The following is a 16,627-nucleotide window of genomic DNA, read 5'->3' as shown; positions in this document are numbered from 1 at the left end:
ATGGTCTAGTGAATACAATCAATAGGAAAAATTACAAGAATGAAAATGAGCCCAATATTGGGTACCAAAAGCCCAAAGGCCCATGAAGCCCAAAACTAGGCCCAACTAGCCTAAAACCTAAAATGCTACTCTATGTGGTCCAAAATACAAGACCAAAATATATGATACCTATATTAACATGATGTATACAAAACATATGAAAATAGCTATAACAAACTATGGCCCATGAAAAGTTCAACTTGGGCCTTCCTAGGCCCATAAGGCCCATTGAGCCCTGACTGGCCCAAACCTTCATGTCTAGCCAACTCCTCTTGGCTCCTTCAATATGTCACCTCTTGCCTTCCTAGGCATGATTCCATCATCCCCTCCCTCTTGAAAAGGATTTGTCCTCAAATCACGAGGATGCATGGAATAAGAAACATCACCTACATACACAACAAACCATGTATAAGAGGTGACATGTTTATGATGAGAAAATGGATTATGGATCCTAAGAGGAGTCCTTATATCTAGCCTAAGAAGAAATAAACTATCAAAATTAGACTCCCTAAAAGTAGAAATAGGCTCCTCTCCTAAGCATAACCTAGAAGTAAAACCTAAGAATGTAATAACACTATGACTAAGACAATGAAAAGAATGATTTTTAAACACTACAATATCTTGCCTAAAATACCCTAAATGGTAGCCTAGGCTTTTCCTAAAATATAAAAAAAAGAATACTAGAAAACGTCCTAAACAATTTTGAATCATATTGTTTGGTAGATAAAATGTCTTGGAAAATCTTGAAAACTCATATAAACTATTTTTGTCTTGTAGGGAAGGGTGCAAATTAAGTTCAAATAAAGATGAACTTCCCATAAGATCAAAAATAGAATATGAAATATGACAAGATGTATCTATCAAACAATATATTCCAAAATTTGGGTGCTATACTATGGTAGAAGGATTCCTAAAGAGAGGAAGGCTATCTTCCTTGGGCACCTCCAAGGAAGTAGCACAAGAAGTGGAACTAAATGTAGTCCACTCCTTCTTCACTACATCTTGAAGTTGAGATTCATTTTTCTTTAGAATGATTTGTTCTTGAATCTCTACTTCATGACTAGTGGTAAGATTAGAGTAAGAGTTAAGGTCTTTATTTATGAAGAGAGTATTTTGTAAATGATTTTTAGTGGTAGAACAACTCTCTTCACTCACAAGTCCTTTAGAGGAATTATTTTCCTCCTTAATCTTCCCTAAGAGCAATGCCTTTTTTCTTTCTTTTTCTCTTGTTTTTCTCAATTTTTCTTTTGCTAAAAGTTTCTCTCTCTTTTGTTTAATAATGTGAATTTCTTCCTCTAAAATTGCAATTTGTGCTTTTTTTTCAAGTTTTTCTTTTTCTTTTTTTAAAGCTTCTTGCTTTGTCCAAGGTGTTAGTGATTTAAGCCTTTGAGTAGAATGTGAAAAACCTTTTGGAGAGCTTAATTCACTACCGCTTGAGAAATATTTTCTCATGATTAAACAAAAGAATTTTTTTTTGTATATGCTATGCAAAAAGTTATAAAATGTTTTTGGTATTTTCTAGGAATGAAAATAACACTTGGAAGTCTAAGTGTACAAGTTGCACTATCAAGGGAGGTGAGCTACAAAGAGCCACTTAATAACCAAGCCTTTTCAAGTGGAAATCACTAAACTCCTTTGTGGTACTTCCAATTCCCCAAAACTTTTCACAAAAATTTTGAATGCTTTTTCACAATTTGTTTGTTTTTTAGACTAAACTAAATGTGAGCAAGTAAAACTACACAATTCTAGACGTTTCAAGGCAGCAAAGTAAACAAAATTAAAGTTCAAACACTTGAAGGAAGCAAGGATAATCAACTAGTCGGTTTGCCCTAGGTGGAAGCTTGAAACATATGAAATTTTCAAGCCACTTCCACTAGTACTACACGTGAGAGTCTATCAAGGGTGTAGATATACCTGACCAGCTTCTTAATACTCCCTCCAAGCTTTACAAATTGGTTTAAAAATACAAGAGAATTGACAAAAATTAAACTAGCCTAAAAAGCAATAAAGTGGCGGCTTTGAAGACCAATTGGTGGCGGTTTTGTGTTCAACTTTTCTAACACTTAACCAAGTGTTTAATCCACCACTAATCCTTCAATATGCTGCTCCTGGACCTGCGAAAGAAACACAACAAAGAGGTTAAGGTGGCTGCCTCACAAGGTGAAGGAATTGGTCACTCAAGTGAAGGAGATTTAGGATGATTTTGGTCACTAAATTAGGTCAAATTTGGTGATTATAGTGTCCAAAATTTTTCCTACTCTTTGTTGAGCAATGCTTGATCCTTGAGCAAGGATTTAAGGCCACTTCCAGCACAGGAAATTATTGAAAGAAAACTAGACAAGCAACAAAGCACAATTTGAAAAGCTTATACCAAAATTAAGAGTAATAGATGTATATGACAAGACTCAAAGAGGTTCAACAAGTAAAACTGAAAATTAAGACTCCAAATAAAAGCTAGCACTCAGAGAGAAGATTTCCTAGATAGGTACTAGAATAGATGAACAAAACAAAAAAAATTTGAAGACAATTGGACAAGTATAGCAAAAATAGTAGCCAAAACAATAACAAGGAATCAAGTAGGTTTTTCAATTTGTATACCTCTCGGCTTTTTCCTTTTAATTTTCTTTCTCTATTTTTTTTTTAATTCTTTCTTTTTCCAGTATCAAATTAAGAGTCCAGAGAGTATATTTGCCTTTTGTTTCAAAATTTTTAGAGATTCCAAGCTATAGAAACCGAGAATACAAATCAGCCAAAAAATTAGGTCAAATTTCAAGTGAAAATGATAAACTAGTGCACTAGTTTTAGGTTTTGGTTTGGATTCTTTTTGAACTATTTTTCTTTTGAACTTTAGGTCTTTTCTTTTGTTTAGGCTCTGATTTATCTCTGTTTTTCAGCCTCTAAAAATTTTTTTTATTAATTTGAATCCACAAGAAAGTGCACTAGAGATAGGATTACACTTGAAAAAATTTTTTTAGAAGATTTTTAATGGAAGATGATTTGAAAACTTAAGTACACAATAGAAACCTAACTCTAAAGAAATTTGCTAGAACTAATAGCAAATTATGAACACAATAAGGTAAAAGAAAAGCACATATAGGTAAGCACAAAGAGAAGCAAACCGAGAGCCAAAATAATGAACAATGCACTTAACACAAAAATTAGGTCAACATGCTATTCAAGGAGTTTTTGAACATATAAGAACTAAACACAAACTCTAAGACAAAACATGGATTAAAAACCAAAATCTAATGCAAATGCATGAAGTCCAATCACGGACACATACAAGAATGGAGAGACTCAAATTAAATCAAAACAAGCACAAGCTAATAGGTCCTAAACATGTTGATTGTGGAAGAAAATTCAAAAACAATCAACCAATGGATCTATGGAACAAAATGTGATTCAAAACATATAGATCCGAAAATAAACTCAAACAAGACAAGAGGAATACAATGAACAACTCAAATTCGGACACAAAAAGATGAAGCACTTATCTCCTTGAAGAACCTTGCTCTTGATACCAAAAATGATGGAGGTGAGTAGTAGAAGTGAAACACAATCTCCTCCTAAACTCCTCCTAGGCTCGGATCTTCTTCAATGGAGGTAGAAGTACTCTTGAAGAACTCATGAAGATGATGAACTCTTGCTGAACTTAGAAGACGGAAGCACCCAAGCTCAAGTACTCAAGGGATTGCACACTTCAAAGAAAAGGAAACTAGGTTTTCCTAAGGTTTTTGAAGGCATTCTCTTGGTTTTCTCTCTTGGATGAATTCGGTGACTCTTGAGGGAATTTGGCTGAAGAAATATTCAGAAAATTCTCATATATCAAAAGTGTGTTACAAGGTGAGAAAGGTTACATTTATAGGAGGGAAAATTAGGTTAACTTGGACGGCACCTTGGTGAACCAAGTTGGCGCCAAGTTTGAATTTCAAATTTGAATTTGAAATTCAAACTTTGGCCAACTCACACACTCACACGGATGCTACCCTCATCTAAGTGTCATTTAGGAGTGATTTGGAGTGTATTTGAGGCTCACATGGCCGGATCCTTCCCATGCCATCCATGTGACTCAAATTCAATTCAAATTACTTCTAAATGATGCTTAAATGAAACCTATTTCTCCTATTAATGTAATCCTCCTAAAAACCTAATCTAATGACCAAAATACAATGGTCTAGTGAATACAATCAATAGGAAAAATTACAAGAATGAAAATGAGCCCAATATTGGGTACCAAAAGCCCAAAGGCCCATGAAGCCCAAAACTAGGCCCAACTAGCCTAAAACCTAAAATGCTACTCTATGTGGTCCAAAATACAAGACCAAAATATATGATACCTATATTAACATGATGTATACAAAACATATGAAAATAGCTATAACAAACTATGGCCCATGAAAAGTTCAACTTGGGCCTTCCTAGGCCCATAAGGCCCATTGAGCCCTGACTGGCCCAAACCTTCATGTCTAGCCAACTCCTCTTGGCTCCTTCAATATGTCACCTCTTGCCTTCCTAGGCATGATTCCATCAGTTTTCCACCAACAGATTGGGCAGAATATGGAGGTCTACATTGACGACATGGTGGTCAAAACCACTTCCGCTGAAGGTCATGCGGCCGACCTGGCCGAGGTGATCAGTCAGATCAAAAAACACAACATGCTCCTCAACCCAGAGAAGTATGTCTTCGGTGTCCAGGGAGGTAAGTTCCTTGGCTTCATGATCACCAGCAGGGGCATTGAGGCCAACCTAGAGAAATGCAAAGCCATCATCCAGATATAGAGCCCCCACACTGTGAAAGACATCCAACTCCTGGCTGGAAGGTTGGTCTCTCTTTCACGTTTCATCCCCAGGTTGGCGGAGAAGGCAGGGCCCATCTTCACCTTGCTGTGAAAGCTGAAGAACTTCGAGTGGATGGACCAGTGCGAAGAGGCTTTCAAAAGCTTCAAAGTCTTCCTCACTACTCCGCCAATCCTCTAGAAGCTGGATCACCACGCCGACCTACTCCTCTACCTAGCCGTGGCAGAAGGCGCAATCAGCGCAGTCATAGTACAAATGCACTAGAAAGTGCAGATGCTAATCTACTTCATCATCTGAGTTCTCCAAGACACGGAGAAACGATATCAGATGATTGAGAAGCTTACACTAGCACTTGTCACCGCAGCTCGGCATTTTCGACCCTATTTTCAAAGCCACCAGGTGGTCGTCAAAACCGACTACCCAATCAAACAAATCCTGAGAAAGCCAGAGCTCGTCGAATGGATGATAGCATGGTCAATAGAACTGTCCGAGTTTGGCATCAAGTATAAAATTCGCGGCCCCCTGAAAGCCCAATGCCTAGTAGATTTTGTGGCCGAACGGACTCCAACCTCGGCTGACAAACAACAGGTATGGATTTTACATGTTGATGGCTCCTCCAACTCTAAGGGTGGTGGTGCAGGTATTATTTTGGAAGGACCAAATCAGGTCACCTTGGAGCAATCTCTCAAGTTTGGCTTCAAAGTGAGAAACAACCAAGCGGAATACGAAGTGCTTCTCGCAAGGCTAAGGTTGGCTCACGACCTTGGAGCGCGGAGAGTGAGTTGCAATAGTGAGTCAAAGCTCATGGTAGAGCAACTCAGCGAGGCATACCAGACCAAGGACACCCTTCTGCAAAGGTACTTCCATGTGGCATCATAGAAGATCTCGTCCTTCGACGAGTTCACCATACATCATGTACCATGAGAGAAAAATGCCAGATCCGACCTCCTATCAAAGCTCGCCAGTACCAAACGCCTCGGGCAACACTAGACTATCATACAGGAAACACTGAACTTGCCCAGTCTGGACGACAAGGTCGTCAACACTAGTGATAGCGTAGATCAAGAATGGATGGCAGGTATTTGGAATTACTTAAAGGAGGGACTTTTGCCCGAGAATAAAGATGAAGCTCGGAAGATGAGGGTAAAGTCAGCTAAGTTTGTCATTGTCAGAGATGAACTATTCAAACACGGCATCTCCACCCCATTGCTCAAATGCTTGAGAAAGCCTCAAGCTACTTATGTCATCGAGGAGATCCATCGAGGGATCTGTGGCATGCACTCTAGAGCATGGCCAATGGTGACCAGGGTACTTTGAGCTGGATATTATTGGCCCACATTAAAGTCGGACTGCCAAGCCTACGTATAAAGATGCAAGGAATGCCAGCAGTTCGGCAATACACATTGGTAACTAACCGAAGCTCTCCACCAGATGATGTCATCATGGCCTTTTGCCTAGTGGGGAATGGACATCCTCGAACCATTTCCCCGCGCGAAGGGTCAGCTCAAATTCCTCATAGTGGAAATCGACTACTTCACCAAGTGGATTGAAGCATGCCCACTCGCCAAAATCACCACTGAGAACGTACAGAAGTTCACCTGGAGAAGCATCATATGCAGGTTTGGCATTCCGCATTCCCCTTGTTACCGATAACGGTCGACAGTTCATTGCGCAGAGTTTCGAGGACTTCCTCCATGAACTCGGGGTCAAACACCTCCCGACCTTGGTGGAACACCCACAGACCAACGGCCAAGCCGAAGCTGCAAACAAGGTGATACTCCGAGAGCTCAAGAAGCGGCTAGGAAGCGCCAAAGGACAATGGCCCGACGAGCTTCCCAACATCCTTTGGGCGTACCATTGTACCCCCCAATCGACAATGCAGGAAATGCCCTACAGGCTGACCTTTGGAGCCGATGCCATGATCCCAGTACAGGTCAGCAAAACATCTCATCGACGACGTACTTTTGACAGTGAGAAAAATGCTCAAGAAGCAGCGGTCAACATCGACCTGACTGATGAGCTCAGAGAGGAAGCTCAGATCCATGAGGAAGCCTGTAAACTCCGAGCTTCCAGAAGGTATAAGACGTGAGTTTGAACTCGCTCTTTCCAGTTTGGCGACTTGGTGTAGCGACTACTAGGCGAAGCACGGAGAGACACATCAGAGAGAAAACTTGCACCCAACTAGGATGGCCCATTTCGAGTTGTAGAAGACCTAGAAAATGGGGCATACCGACTAGAAGAGCTCAGCGGCAAAGCCTCCCGCAGACTTGGAATGCCACGCATCTCAAGTTCTATTTCAATTAAATTTATATGAATGAGTTATGCACTCTTTTTCTGACTTAGTCTTTTGTCGCAAAAAATAGAAAAATGGGTTTTGGCTGAGAGGTTTTTTAACGAGTCACACCCACAACTTTAATAAAATGACTCATTCCACTCATCACTTCTTGATTTTGCTCTGTTTTAGTATAAAATGCATTATCTTAAGTCGAGGTCGAGTTTGAACCTTGATACAAATAGTTTTATCTCAAGCAAGGGTCGAGTCCGAACCTTGATACAAAATCTTAACCCGAGGTCGAGTTCGAACCTCGGTACACTTTATATTATTTCACACTAAGGTCGAGTTCGAACCTTAGTCTAAATTGTTCTATCTTACCTGAGGTTGAATTCGAACCTTAAGAACAAAATATTAACCCGAGGTCGAGTTCAAACCTTAATATGAAGAGGCCGAGTTTGAACCTTAATATGAATTGTTTCATCTTACACCGAGGTCGAGTTCAAACCTCAGTGCAAATTGTTCTATCTTACTCGAGGTCGAGTTCAAACCTCGGAACGATTTGTCCTACCCTATGCTGAGGTCGAATTCGGACCTTGGTCCAAATCACTTTAAACTAAGCCAAAGTTTAAACGTGTTTCCAACCACAAAAAAGGACAAAAACTAAGCCTAAAACATGAGCGCAAAACAAAAGGTCACAATAGAACCATTGAAAGTGCAAAGTGAAAACCGTAGATGAACAAAGCAAATTATATACGCAAGTTTGACAAATACAAAATGTTGAAAAAACAAAGTGAGCAAAATAAGCCAAGTTATTACAGAATAAGCCTAGCCAGAGGCATTATCGCTCGAGCTGTCTGGGAGGTCGTCTTCCTTTACCAGCCTCCCGAAGCGCACCTCTTTTCCCACATGCATGTCGCAACCTGAAAATTTATGATCTTGCGACTTATGGTTTAGACATCCTTTTAAAAATCTCATTAATTAAGGAATGCCCGGACACCAGACTAGTCCTTAATTAATGGTTTTGAAAATAGGTTCATGGAGTCGCCACCAATATTTTACTCAAAATATTGGTAAAAGAAAAGGGTTTTAAAGATCCAATAATGGCCTTGATAACCAGAATTAGGTTCGGGGGTCGATTACGTGTAGGTGTCACCACCCGCCGAAACGGACGTTGGCATTCGCGACGATGGTTGGTCTCTTTTTAATTTTTAAAAGTGGTGGATTGTTAGAACGACTTATTCTCAAACTGAGACCTTATCGAACTAACAATTTTATTAAGTGATTCACCAATCCATGTTAATCCCAAGCGGGACCCTCCATGGATTAGTGGTTTTCGCAAAAGAAGGGTTCTTGGAGTCGCCACCAATGTTTTACTCAAAACATTGGAAAAAGGGATAAGGCAATTGATTTTCGTAAATCAACCTTGGCCATTACAACCAGAGTTGGGTAAGGGAGTCGATTACGTGCGAGGAAGGTGTTAGCACCTCAGAACGCCCCTTTCGGGTTCCCTATGACGGATTATTTCTTAAATAACATTGTAAAATTACTAAAATACCCCTATTTATTAGAAGCGATTATTAACGAGATATCTACATGATGGCAATTTTAAATATGTAATGCAACAATCAGAAAGCAGTAAAAGAAGGGATTTTGGAAAAGAAACCTTTGAAGCGTGCTTTTATATATTTCAACGAAATCTAGGAGGCTTTTTGGCGCTCCCTCCCTCTACACGCTCGCTCGCTCCTTCCTAAAAAATAATTTTTTACTATGGAAATCCAAGAGATTTCCCTTTGACTGGGTTCGAGACTCAAGCAAATGGCTCGTGACTCAAGAACTTCGTCGGATCGGCTCTCAGAGAGATTTCTAGGGCAGAACACTGCTCAAAAACCCCAGAATACTCAAGAAGAGAGTCCAAAAAAGTGTGAAAAGTGTGGAATGACGTCCAAATGACGTCCTATATATAGGAGTGAGGCACAGTACGGCCTCTGGGGTCAATACGGCCCGTACTGAAGTTTTGAACTACAGTACGGCCGTATTGAATTCAGTACGGCCGTACTGAAGTTCAAAAACTTCAGTACGGCCGTATTGGGTTCAGTACGGCCGTATTGTAGTTCAAAATGTTCAGTACGGCCGTACTGAACTACTAGGAGGCCGTATTGAGCTCCAATCCTCCCACTTCCTTATTTCAAGCTACTCTAAGACCTCTAAAACTACAGATAATCATCCTAGGGTCTTCCAGGAGTCCTTCTGGCTGACTTTCCTTCGGTCTTCGAGAGTCTTCGAGTCTTATTTCCGACCCGGACAATTTTAGGGGTCTACAGCTGCCCCCCCTTTACTTAGTCAAACGGCCTTTTGGTGTACTGGTTGACAAGTAAAGGAGTTGACCCAATTGTCCGGGGAATGAGCCATCCTTCTGACTTGTAGTGTCTTCCGGTGGAAAATTGTTGAGTAGCCTCTCCAGGTTGAGTATTAGTCGTCGCCTCTCCAGGCTCGTGCATACCTCGGTGTTTCTGACAACCTCGGTAGCTGAGTACCGCCTCTCCAGGCTCTGCTTCCGTTGTTTCTGACAACGTTAGCAGTTGCACACCTCCGTTGTTTCTGACGACGTTGGTGGCTGAGTACCGCCTCTCCAGGCTCTGCCTCTGTTGTTTCTGACGACATTGGCAGTTGCATACCTCCATTGTTTCTGACGATGGGGCAGCTGAGTACCGCCTCTCCAGGCTCTGTCTCGGCGTTTCTGACTACCTTGATAGTTGCATACCTCCGTTGTTTCTGACGACGGGGTAGCTGAGTATCGCCTCTCCAGGCTCTGCTTCGGTGTTTCTAACAACCTAGGCAGCTGAGTTTGCCCTCTCCAGGGTCTGCGGTTTGCCCTCCCCAGGGTTGCATACCTCCGTGTTTCTGATCACTTTGGTAGCGTGAGTTTGCCCTCTCCAGGGTCTACGGTTTGCCCTCCCCAGGGTCTGCCTCCGTGTTTCTGATCACTTTGGCAGTGTGAGTTTGCCCTCTCCAAGGATTTGTGATAGTTTTTTCTCCACAGTCCACGATGCTGCTTCGACGGTTTATTTTTGATTTTGGTGTCGCTGAAGGCTGGATAACGCAGGGATCCGTCTAGGGGATGTGCAGTTACTCATAGGTTCTTGTGTCCCAACTTTCCATTGCGTAGTTGGTGCCCAATGGGGAATTTCTGATTCCTTGGGGTACAGACACAAAGATGCTCTTTCTGAGATGAGCGGTGCCTTATGATTGGCTGACGTCCTTTCGACGTTGGTGGAGTATCCCGGTTGTCCTTATTCGGGAGTCTTTTGTTTTTCTGGTTTTGTTGCCTCTGCGTAGGCTGTTATCCGCTGGGGGATTCTGTCGTGCTAATCTTGATTGGCCTCTTCTGTTAGGCGGATTATCTTGACGTTCGGTCTATGGTCGAATACCGAATTCCGCTTGGGGAATGGGTATTGATTTTTTTGGGTTTTCCCTTTTTGGAGAAGTGCCTCTGAGTAGGCGAAAGTGGGTTGAGGATCTTATGTATCCCAGAGTATTATTTAGAAAGCCTCTGCAGGCTTAGCTTCACTCGTCGCTTGAGTTGGAAAGCTATTTTCCACTGAGGAAGTCTGAGTCCTTTGACTCGAATATTTCATTTGGATGATCATTGCTTCCATTAGGGAATCTTGCTGATCTTGCTTTGATAGCTTTTACTAGGGATTCGGCCCAAGAGTGTGAGCTGAGAAGTCTCTGGGGAGTATTATTTCGGCAAGCCTCTCCAGGCTCAGTTATTCTGTATGTTTATTGGATTTTCTGAACCTTGCCTTTTTGTCAATTTTGGCTTTTTCTGTATTTTTGCTGTCATACACAAGAAATTTTTTCTATTTTTCTATTTTATGCGACTGCCTCATGATAAGGTCTTTGAATGTGCAACTAATGTGTGTGTGATGCACAAATGCAAGTTTAATCATTTTGTTAATGTTTTTTAGAAAAATGAATGGCTCTCCGTATCCTCCTCTTATTGGAGGGATTTCTGTCGTCGATATGAGGGAAAAATTCTGTGAGCCTCTTTCGCAGGAGATTACGGATTTTATAGGAACCCCTCCAATTTCTCAATTTTCTTTATTGACCGATTATTAAAGGAATTTCGTACAATTTTTAGAGGCATAATCACATGGTCAAGAGAGAAGAGAAATGAATAGATATTTTATTGATATTCACAAATGTTTTTACAGAAAGATATACAAAGGAAATTTCTGAAGAATGGCTGGCCAGGGTAGGCTATATATATTGGGCTTAACAATTATATCTGTAATTGTCGCTCTTTACGTTCCCCTAGTTGCCTCGGGTGAGATGCCTGAGCCAGGAGTGTAGATGCTGCAAGACGCTTGCTTCTAGAAGATAATCACTTGAACCGCCTTTCGGTTTTCGATTCAAGTGATCGTTGCTTGCTTTGTTTTTGTATCTTATTCTTTTGCCCCTAATTTTTGCCTAGGACGTATCCTAGCGGGGATAAATTCGCCTTTGTTTTGCCTAGTACCCTTGTACTGGCAGGCTTTTTATTTTGCCCTAACTTTTGCCTAGGACGCCCTTTTCGGGTTTTCATCCTAGCGGGCCTATGCAAGCAACGTCTTCAAGCGTAATACTTCTTTACCACGTCAGCGTTGACTGGGTATCGAAGTTCTTCTCCATCCATGTCTGTGAGGATCAATGCTCCTCCTGAGAAAGCTCGCTTCACCACGTATGGTCCTTCGTAATTTGGGGCCCACTTTCCGATTTTGTCCTTTTGAGCTGGTAGCAATTTCTTCATTACCAACTCTCCCTCCTGGTAGACTCGAGGGTGGACTTTCTTGTCGAAAGCCTTTTTGATCTTCCTCTGATAGGCTTGACCATGGCATATGGCGTTCAGCCGTTTTTCTTCGATAAGGTTCAACTGGTCATATCGGCTTTGAACCCATTCTGCCTCGGAAAGTTTTGCTTCCATGATTACCCTTAGAGAAGGTATTTCGACTTCAACTGGTAGAACCGCCTCCATCCCATAGACGAGGGAGAATGGAGTAGCTCCTGTAGAGGTGCGTACTGAAGTCCTATAACCATGAAGAGCGAAGGGTAACATCTCATGCCAATCTTTAAATGAGACAACCATCTTTTGCACAATTTTCTTGATGTTTTTATTGGCTGCCTCGACTGCCCCATTCATCTTTGGCCGATATGGGGAAGAGTTGTGGTGTTGGATCTTGAATTCTTGGCACAGTTCTTCCACCATTTTGTTATTCAAATTGGATCCATTATCAGTGATGATTTTGTCGGGAATACCGTATCTGCATATAATGTTTTTCTTAATGAAGGATGTTACCACCTTTCGGGTCACATGAGCATACGATGTCGCTTCTACCCATTTAGTGAAGTAGTCAATGGCCACAAGGATGAATCTATGTCCATTGGATGCTTTCGGCTCGATGGGTCCAATAACATCCATGCCCCACATTGCAAATGGCCAAGGTGAAGCCAATACGTTGAGTGCAGTTGGTGGGACATGAATGTTGTCGGCGTATGCTTGACACTTATGGCATTTCCGCACGTATTGGTAACAATCCCTTTCCATGGTTGACCAATAGTATCCCGCTCTGAGGATCTTTTTAGCCATGGCGGGCCCGGGGATATGGGTACCGAAAACCCCCTCATGAACTTCTTTGATCATATTTTGAGCTTCGACTTGGTCTATACATCTCAACAAGACCGAGTCATAATTTTTCTTGTAGAGGGTTTCGCCGACTAGCAGAAATCCCATGGCCCTTCTACGGATATGCTTCTTGTCATTATCATTGGCCGCATCAGGATATTCCCCTTTTGTCAAATATTGCTTGATGTCATGGAACCATGGATGATCATCAACTGTTTCATCTATCAGAAGGCAGAACGCTTGCTTATCGTGCCGCCGGATATTAATGAGGGGCATTTCATGCTCACTATCCAAGGCGAACATCGACGAGAGCGTAGCAAGAGCGTCGGCAAACTGATTCTCCTCCCTTGGAATGTATTCAAAGATGACACTTTGGAGGAGGTGTATCAAATCTTTGATGTGCTCAACATATGGTATCAGTTTGGGATTTCGGACTTCCCACTCACCTCGTAGTTGGTAGATGACTAGGGCCGAATCACCAAATACTTTGAGCTTTAGGATACCGTTGTTGATGGTTGCTTGGATTCCCAGCGCGCAAGCTTCGTATTCAGCCATATTGTTTGTACAATCGAAGTTGAGTCTTGCCGTTATGGGAATGTATTTTCCTTGTGGAGAGATTAGCACTGTGCCAATCCCTCGTCCAAGCATATTAGAAGCTCCATCAAAATACATGGTCCATGCATCATCTTTAGGTTCTTCATGTTGTAGGTTCATTATATGCTCATCGGGGAAATCATCCTCAAGGGATTAGTAGTCGTTGGTCGGCCCGTGTGCTAGGTAATCAGCTAGGGTACTACCCTTGATGGCCTTTTGTGTGACATGTATGATGTCGAATTCTGATAACTATATTTGCCATCGGGCAATCTTTCCAGTGATTATTGGTTTGTCGAACACGTACTTAATCGGATCCATTTTGGAAACCAACCAAGTAGTATGCCTTATCATATACTGCCTGAGCCGTTGTGTTGCCCACGCTAACGCACAACATGTCTTTTCTAATGGCGTGTAGCGGGTTTCATAATCGAGAAATTTCTTGCTCAGGTAGTAAATGGCTCGTTCTTTCTTTCCTGTTTCATCTTGTTGTCCTAGCACAGCTCCCATGGACTCATCAAGCACGGTTAAGTAGAGGATTAATGGCCTTCCCTCGACAGGTGGCACCAATACTGGTGGATTGGACAAGCACTGTTTGATCTTATCAAAAGCTTGTTGACAATTCTCATCCCAAGATTCGGAATGATTTTTGCGCAACAGCCTGAATATTGGTTTGCACGTGTCAGTCAACTGTGCGATAAACCTTGCGACGTAGTTCACCCTGCCGAGGAATCCTCTTATTTCTTTCTCGGTTTTAGGAGGAGGCATTTCCATTATCGCCTTTACTTTATCGGGATCCACCTCTATGCCTTTTTCACTAACGATGAACCCGAGAAGCTTACCCGACCGAACTCCGAAAGTACACTTAGCTGGATTTAGCTTAAGCTGATACTTGCGAAGCCGGTTGAATAATTTTCTCAAATATTGGATATGGTCCATCTCGTCTTTCGACTTTGCAATCATATCGTCCACGTATACTTCGATTTCTTTGTGGATCATGTCGTGGAATAACGTCACCATTGCTCGTTGGTAGGTGGCGCCCGCATTCTTGAGTCCAAAAGGCATCACCCTGTAGCAGAAAGTGCCCCAGGGTGTAATGAAGGAAGTTTTCTCGCGGTCTTCTACAGTCATCTTGATTTGGTTGTACCCAGAGTACCCATCCATGAAGGAATAGAGTGTGTTCGTGGCTGTATGATCCACCAATGTATCGATGTGTGGTAAGGGAAAATTGTCCTTTGGACTGGCACGATTCAGATCCCTGTAGTCAACACAAACTCTAACCTTTCCATTCTTTTTAATGACTGGCACAATATTAGCCAGCCATTCGGGATACTGAGATACAACCAAGAATCCCGCGTCTAACTGCTTTTCTACCTCCTCCTTGATCTTTAAAGACCACTCGGGCTTGATTCGTCGGAGCTTTTGTTTGACGGGTCGAAACCCTTCTTTCAGTGGTAATTTGTGCTCGACGATATTAGAGTCCAAACCGGGCATATCATGATATGACCATGCAAATATATCCTTGTATTCCCTTAACAATTGGATCAAGTGTGCCCTTATTTCATCACTGATATGGGTCCCGATGTTGATCTCTTTTTTCTCTTGGCCTTGCCCCAAATTCACGGTCTCCAATTTCTCTTGATACGGTTGGAGTAGACGAGCTTCTTGATCTAGCAGTCTTTGCAGGTCCGGAGAGATGGTCTCCTCATCACTGTCTGATAGCAAAACTAGGAGAAGTGGAAGATGTTCTTCTCCACGGATTTGCTTAGGCCGGATCTTCTTCAATGGAGAATGAATTCTTCAACTCAAGAACACTTGCAAGCTATGAACTCACGGATGAACTCAACCTAGAACTAGGAGGGAAGCATCCAAGCTCAAGCATCAATGGAGAGCACACTTCAAAGAGGAGGATTCTAGGTGAATTCCTAAGGCTTTTGAAGATGAACTCAAGGAGACTTTGAGAGGAAACTCGGCACTATGGCTCACAAATTTCATTAAGGTTCAAAGTGAGTACAAAAGATGAGAGGAGGGAAACATATAGCATCCGAATTTGAGGAGAACACTTGGCGCCACATGATTGGTCACATGTTGGCGCCAAGATTTGAATTCAAATTCAAATTTGAATTCAAACCTTGTGTCACATGCTCATGACCGGTCATGTAGAGCTAAATGATAGATTAGGTTGAATTTAGAGTGAATTTAGGGTTGCATTTCGGTGTCACACTTGTGCAACCAAGGTGGTGCCAAAAGTGTGACCTAAATGCAACTTAAATTCATCCTAAATTTGACCTAATTTGTCCTAATTCAAATGAACTATTAAACCTCCTTAAACCCTAAACTAATGACCAAAATACAATGGTCTAATGAATACAATCAATAGGAAATATTACAAGGAAAATAATGAGCCCAATATTGGGTACCAAAAGCCCAAAGGCCCATGAAGCCCAAAACTAGGCCCAACTAGCCTAAACCCTAATCTATGGTCAAAATACAAGACCAACATGAAAATAGATTCCTAAACTAAGAAAGTACAATTAAACATGGTGTATAATCAATTAAGCCCAAGTAAGAAGCACCCTAGGCCCACCAAGCCCATTGGGCCCACTAAGCTCTGAAGCAGTCAAATCTTCAAGTAACCTCCTGGCCATAACTCTAGTGGTTGGGCCTTTAGCCCATGCTCTTCCATCACTGTCCAACTCAACCCATTCATCCTCGACTTTGGGATCCCGGTCGGAGTGAACAATCACAGACATAATTGTTTTATTGGTTCTGTTTAGGTTTAGAATTATTAATGTTAATGAGAGAGAGAGAAAAGAACCAATGAGAGAATGATGTGTGAAAAATGCCTCTTTATTGATATGTATTAAACTGTACAAAAACCCTTATTTACATGAAAAGGGTCTCATGATCTCGGGTACTGATCATGAGTCCCAAAAGAAAAGAAAAATATGGAGGAGCCCTATTGTGGCTTGTTCTTCTCTCTACTCCTGCTTCGGCAGAGGATTCTTGCTCACGTCGGGCGCTGTCGAATCAAAGGTGACCCACCCAGCATCGATAAGGTCTTGGACCTTATATTTGAGAGCTCTACAGTTCTCCGTTGAATGTCCTAGTGCCCCCGAATGGTAAAGACATTTGTCTTGTGGATTGTACCAATCGGGATAAGGTGGGTCAATTTTCCTCGGTGGAATGTAAGCCAGAAGATGAGCTTCCACTAGCTTCGGCAGGAGGTCGCTATATGTGGTCAGAAGTTTATCAAACTTCTT

The 16,627-nt window shown here is 41.9% G+C and overlaps 1 protein-coding gene across 1 annotated transcript; it reads left to right on the top strand.

Moving 5' to 3' along the window:
- Positions 1 to 5,163: 5,163 nt before the first annotated feature.
- LOC145953397 (uncharacterized) lies at positions 5,164 to 6,925 on the top strand. The gene is made up of 3 exons (XM_083067340.1): positions 5,164 to 5,693; positions 5,859 to 6,144; positions 6,500 to 6,925. The coding sequence occupies exons 1-3, from the start codon at positions 5,164 to 5,166 to the stop codon at positions 6,923 to 6,925; spliced, it is 1,242 nt and encodes a 413-aa protein (XP_082923466.1).
- The last annotated feature ends 9,702 nt before the right edge of the window (positions 6,926 to 16,627 follow it).

This window comes from Cajanus cajan, chromosome 11, assembly GCF_000230855.2.
Source record: "Cajanus cajan strain Asha chromosome 11, NIPB_CcT2T_4, whole genome shotgun sequence".
Taxonomy (NCBI): domain Eukaryota; kingdom Viridiplantae; phylum Streptophyta; class Magnoliopsida; order Fabales; family Fabaceae; genus Cajanus; species Cajanus cajan.
Note: the sequence above shows the minus strand (reverse complement) of the source record. Positions and strands in the feature narration are given on the sequence as shown.

Excerpts from the sequence above, each read along its gene's own strand:
- LOC145953397 (XM_083067340.1), top strand. The coding sequence starts at position 5,164 with ATGATTGAGAAGCTTACACTAGCACTTGTCACCGCAGCTCGGCATTTT. Across the intron at positions 5,694-5,858 it reads AAGGACACCCTTCTGCAAAG|TCTGGACGACAAGGTCGTCA; the intron begins GTACTTCCATGT and ends GAACTTGCCCAG. Across the intron at positions 6,145-6,499 it reads CATGGCCAATGGTGACCAGG|TTCATTGCGCAGAGTTTCGA; the intron begins GTACTTTGAGCT and ends AACGGTCGACAG.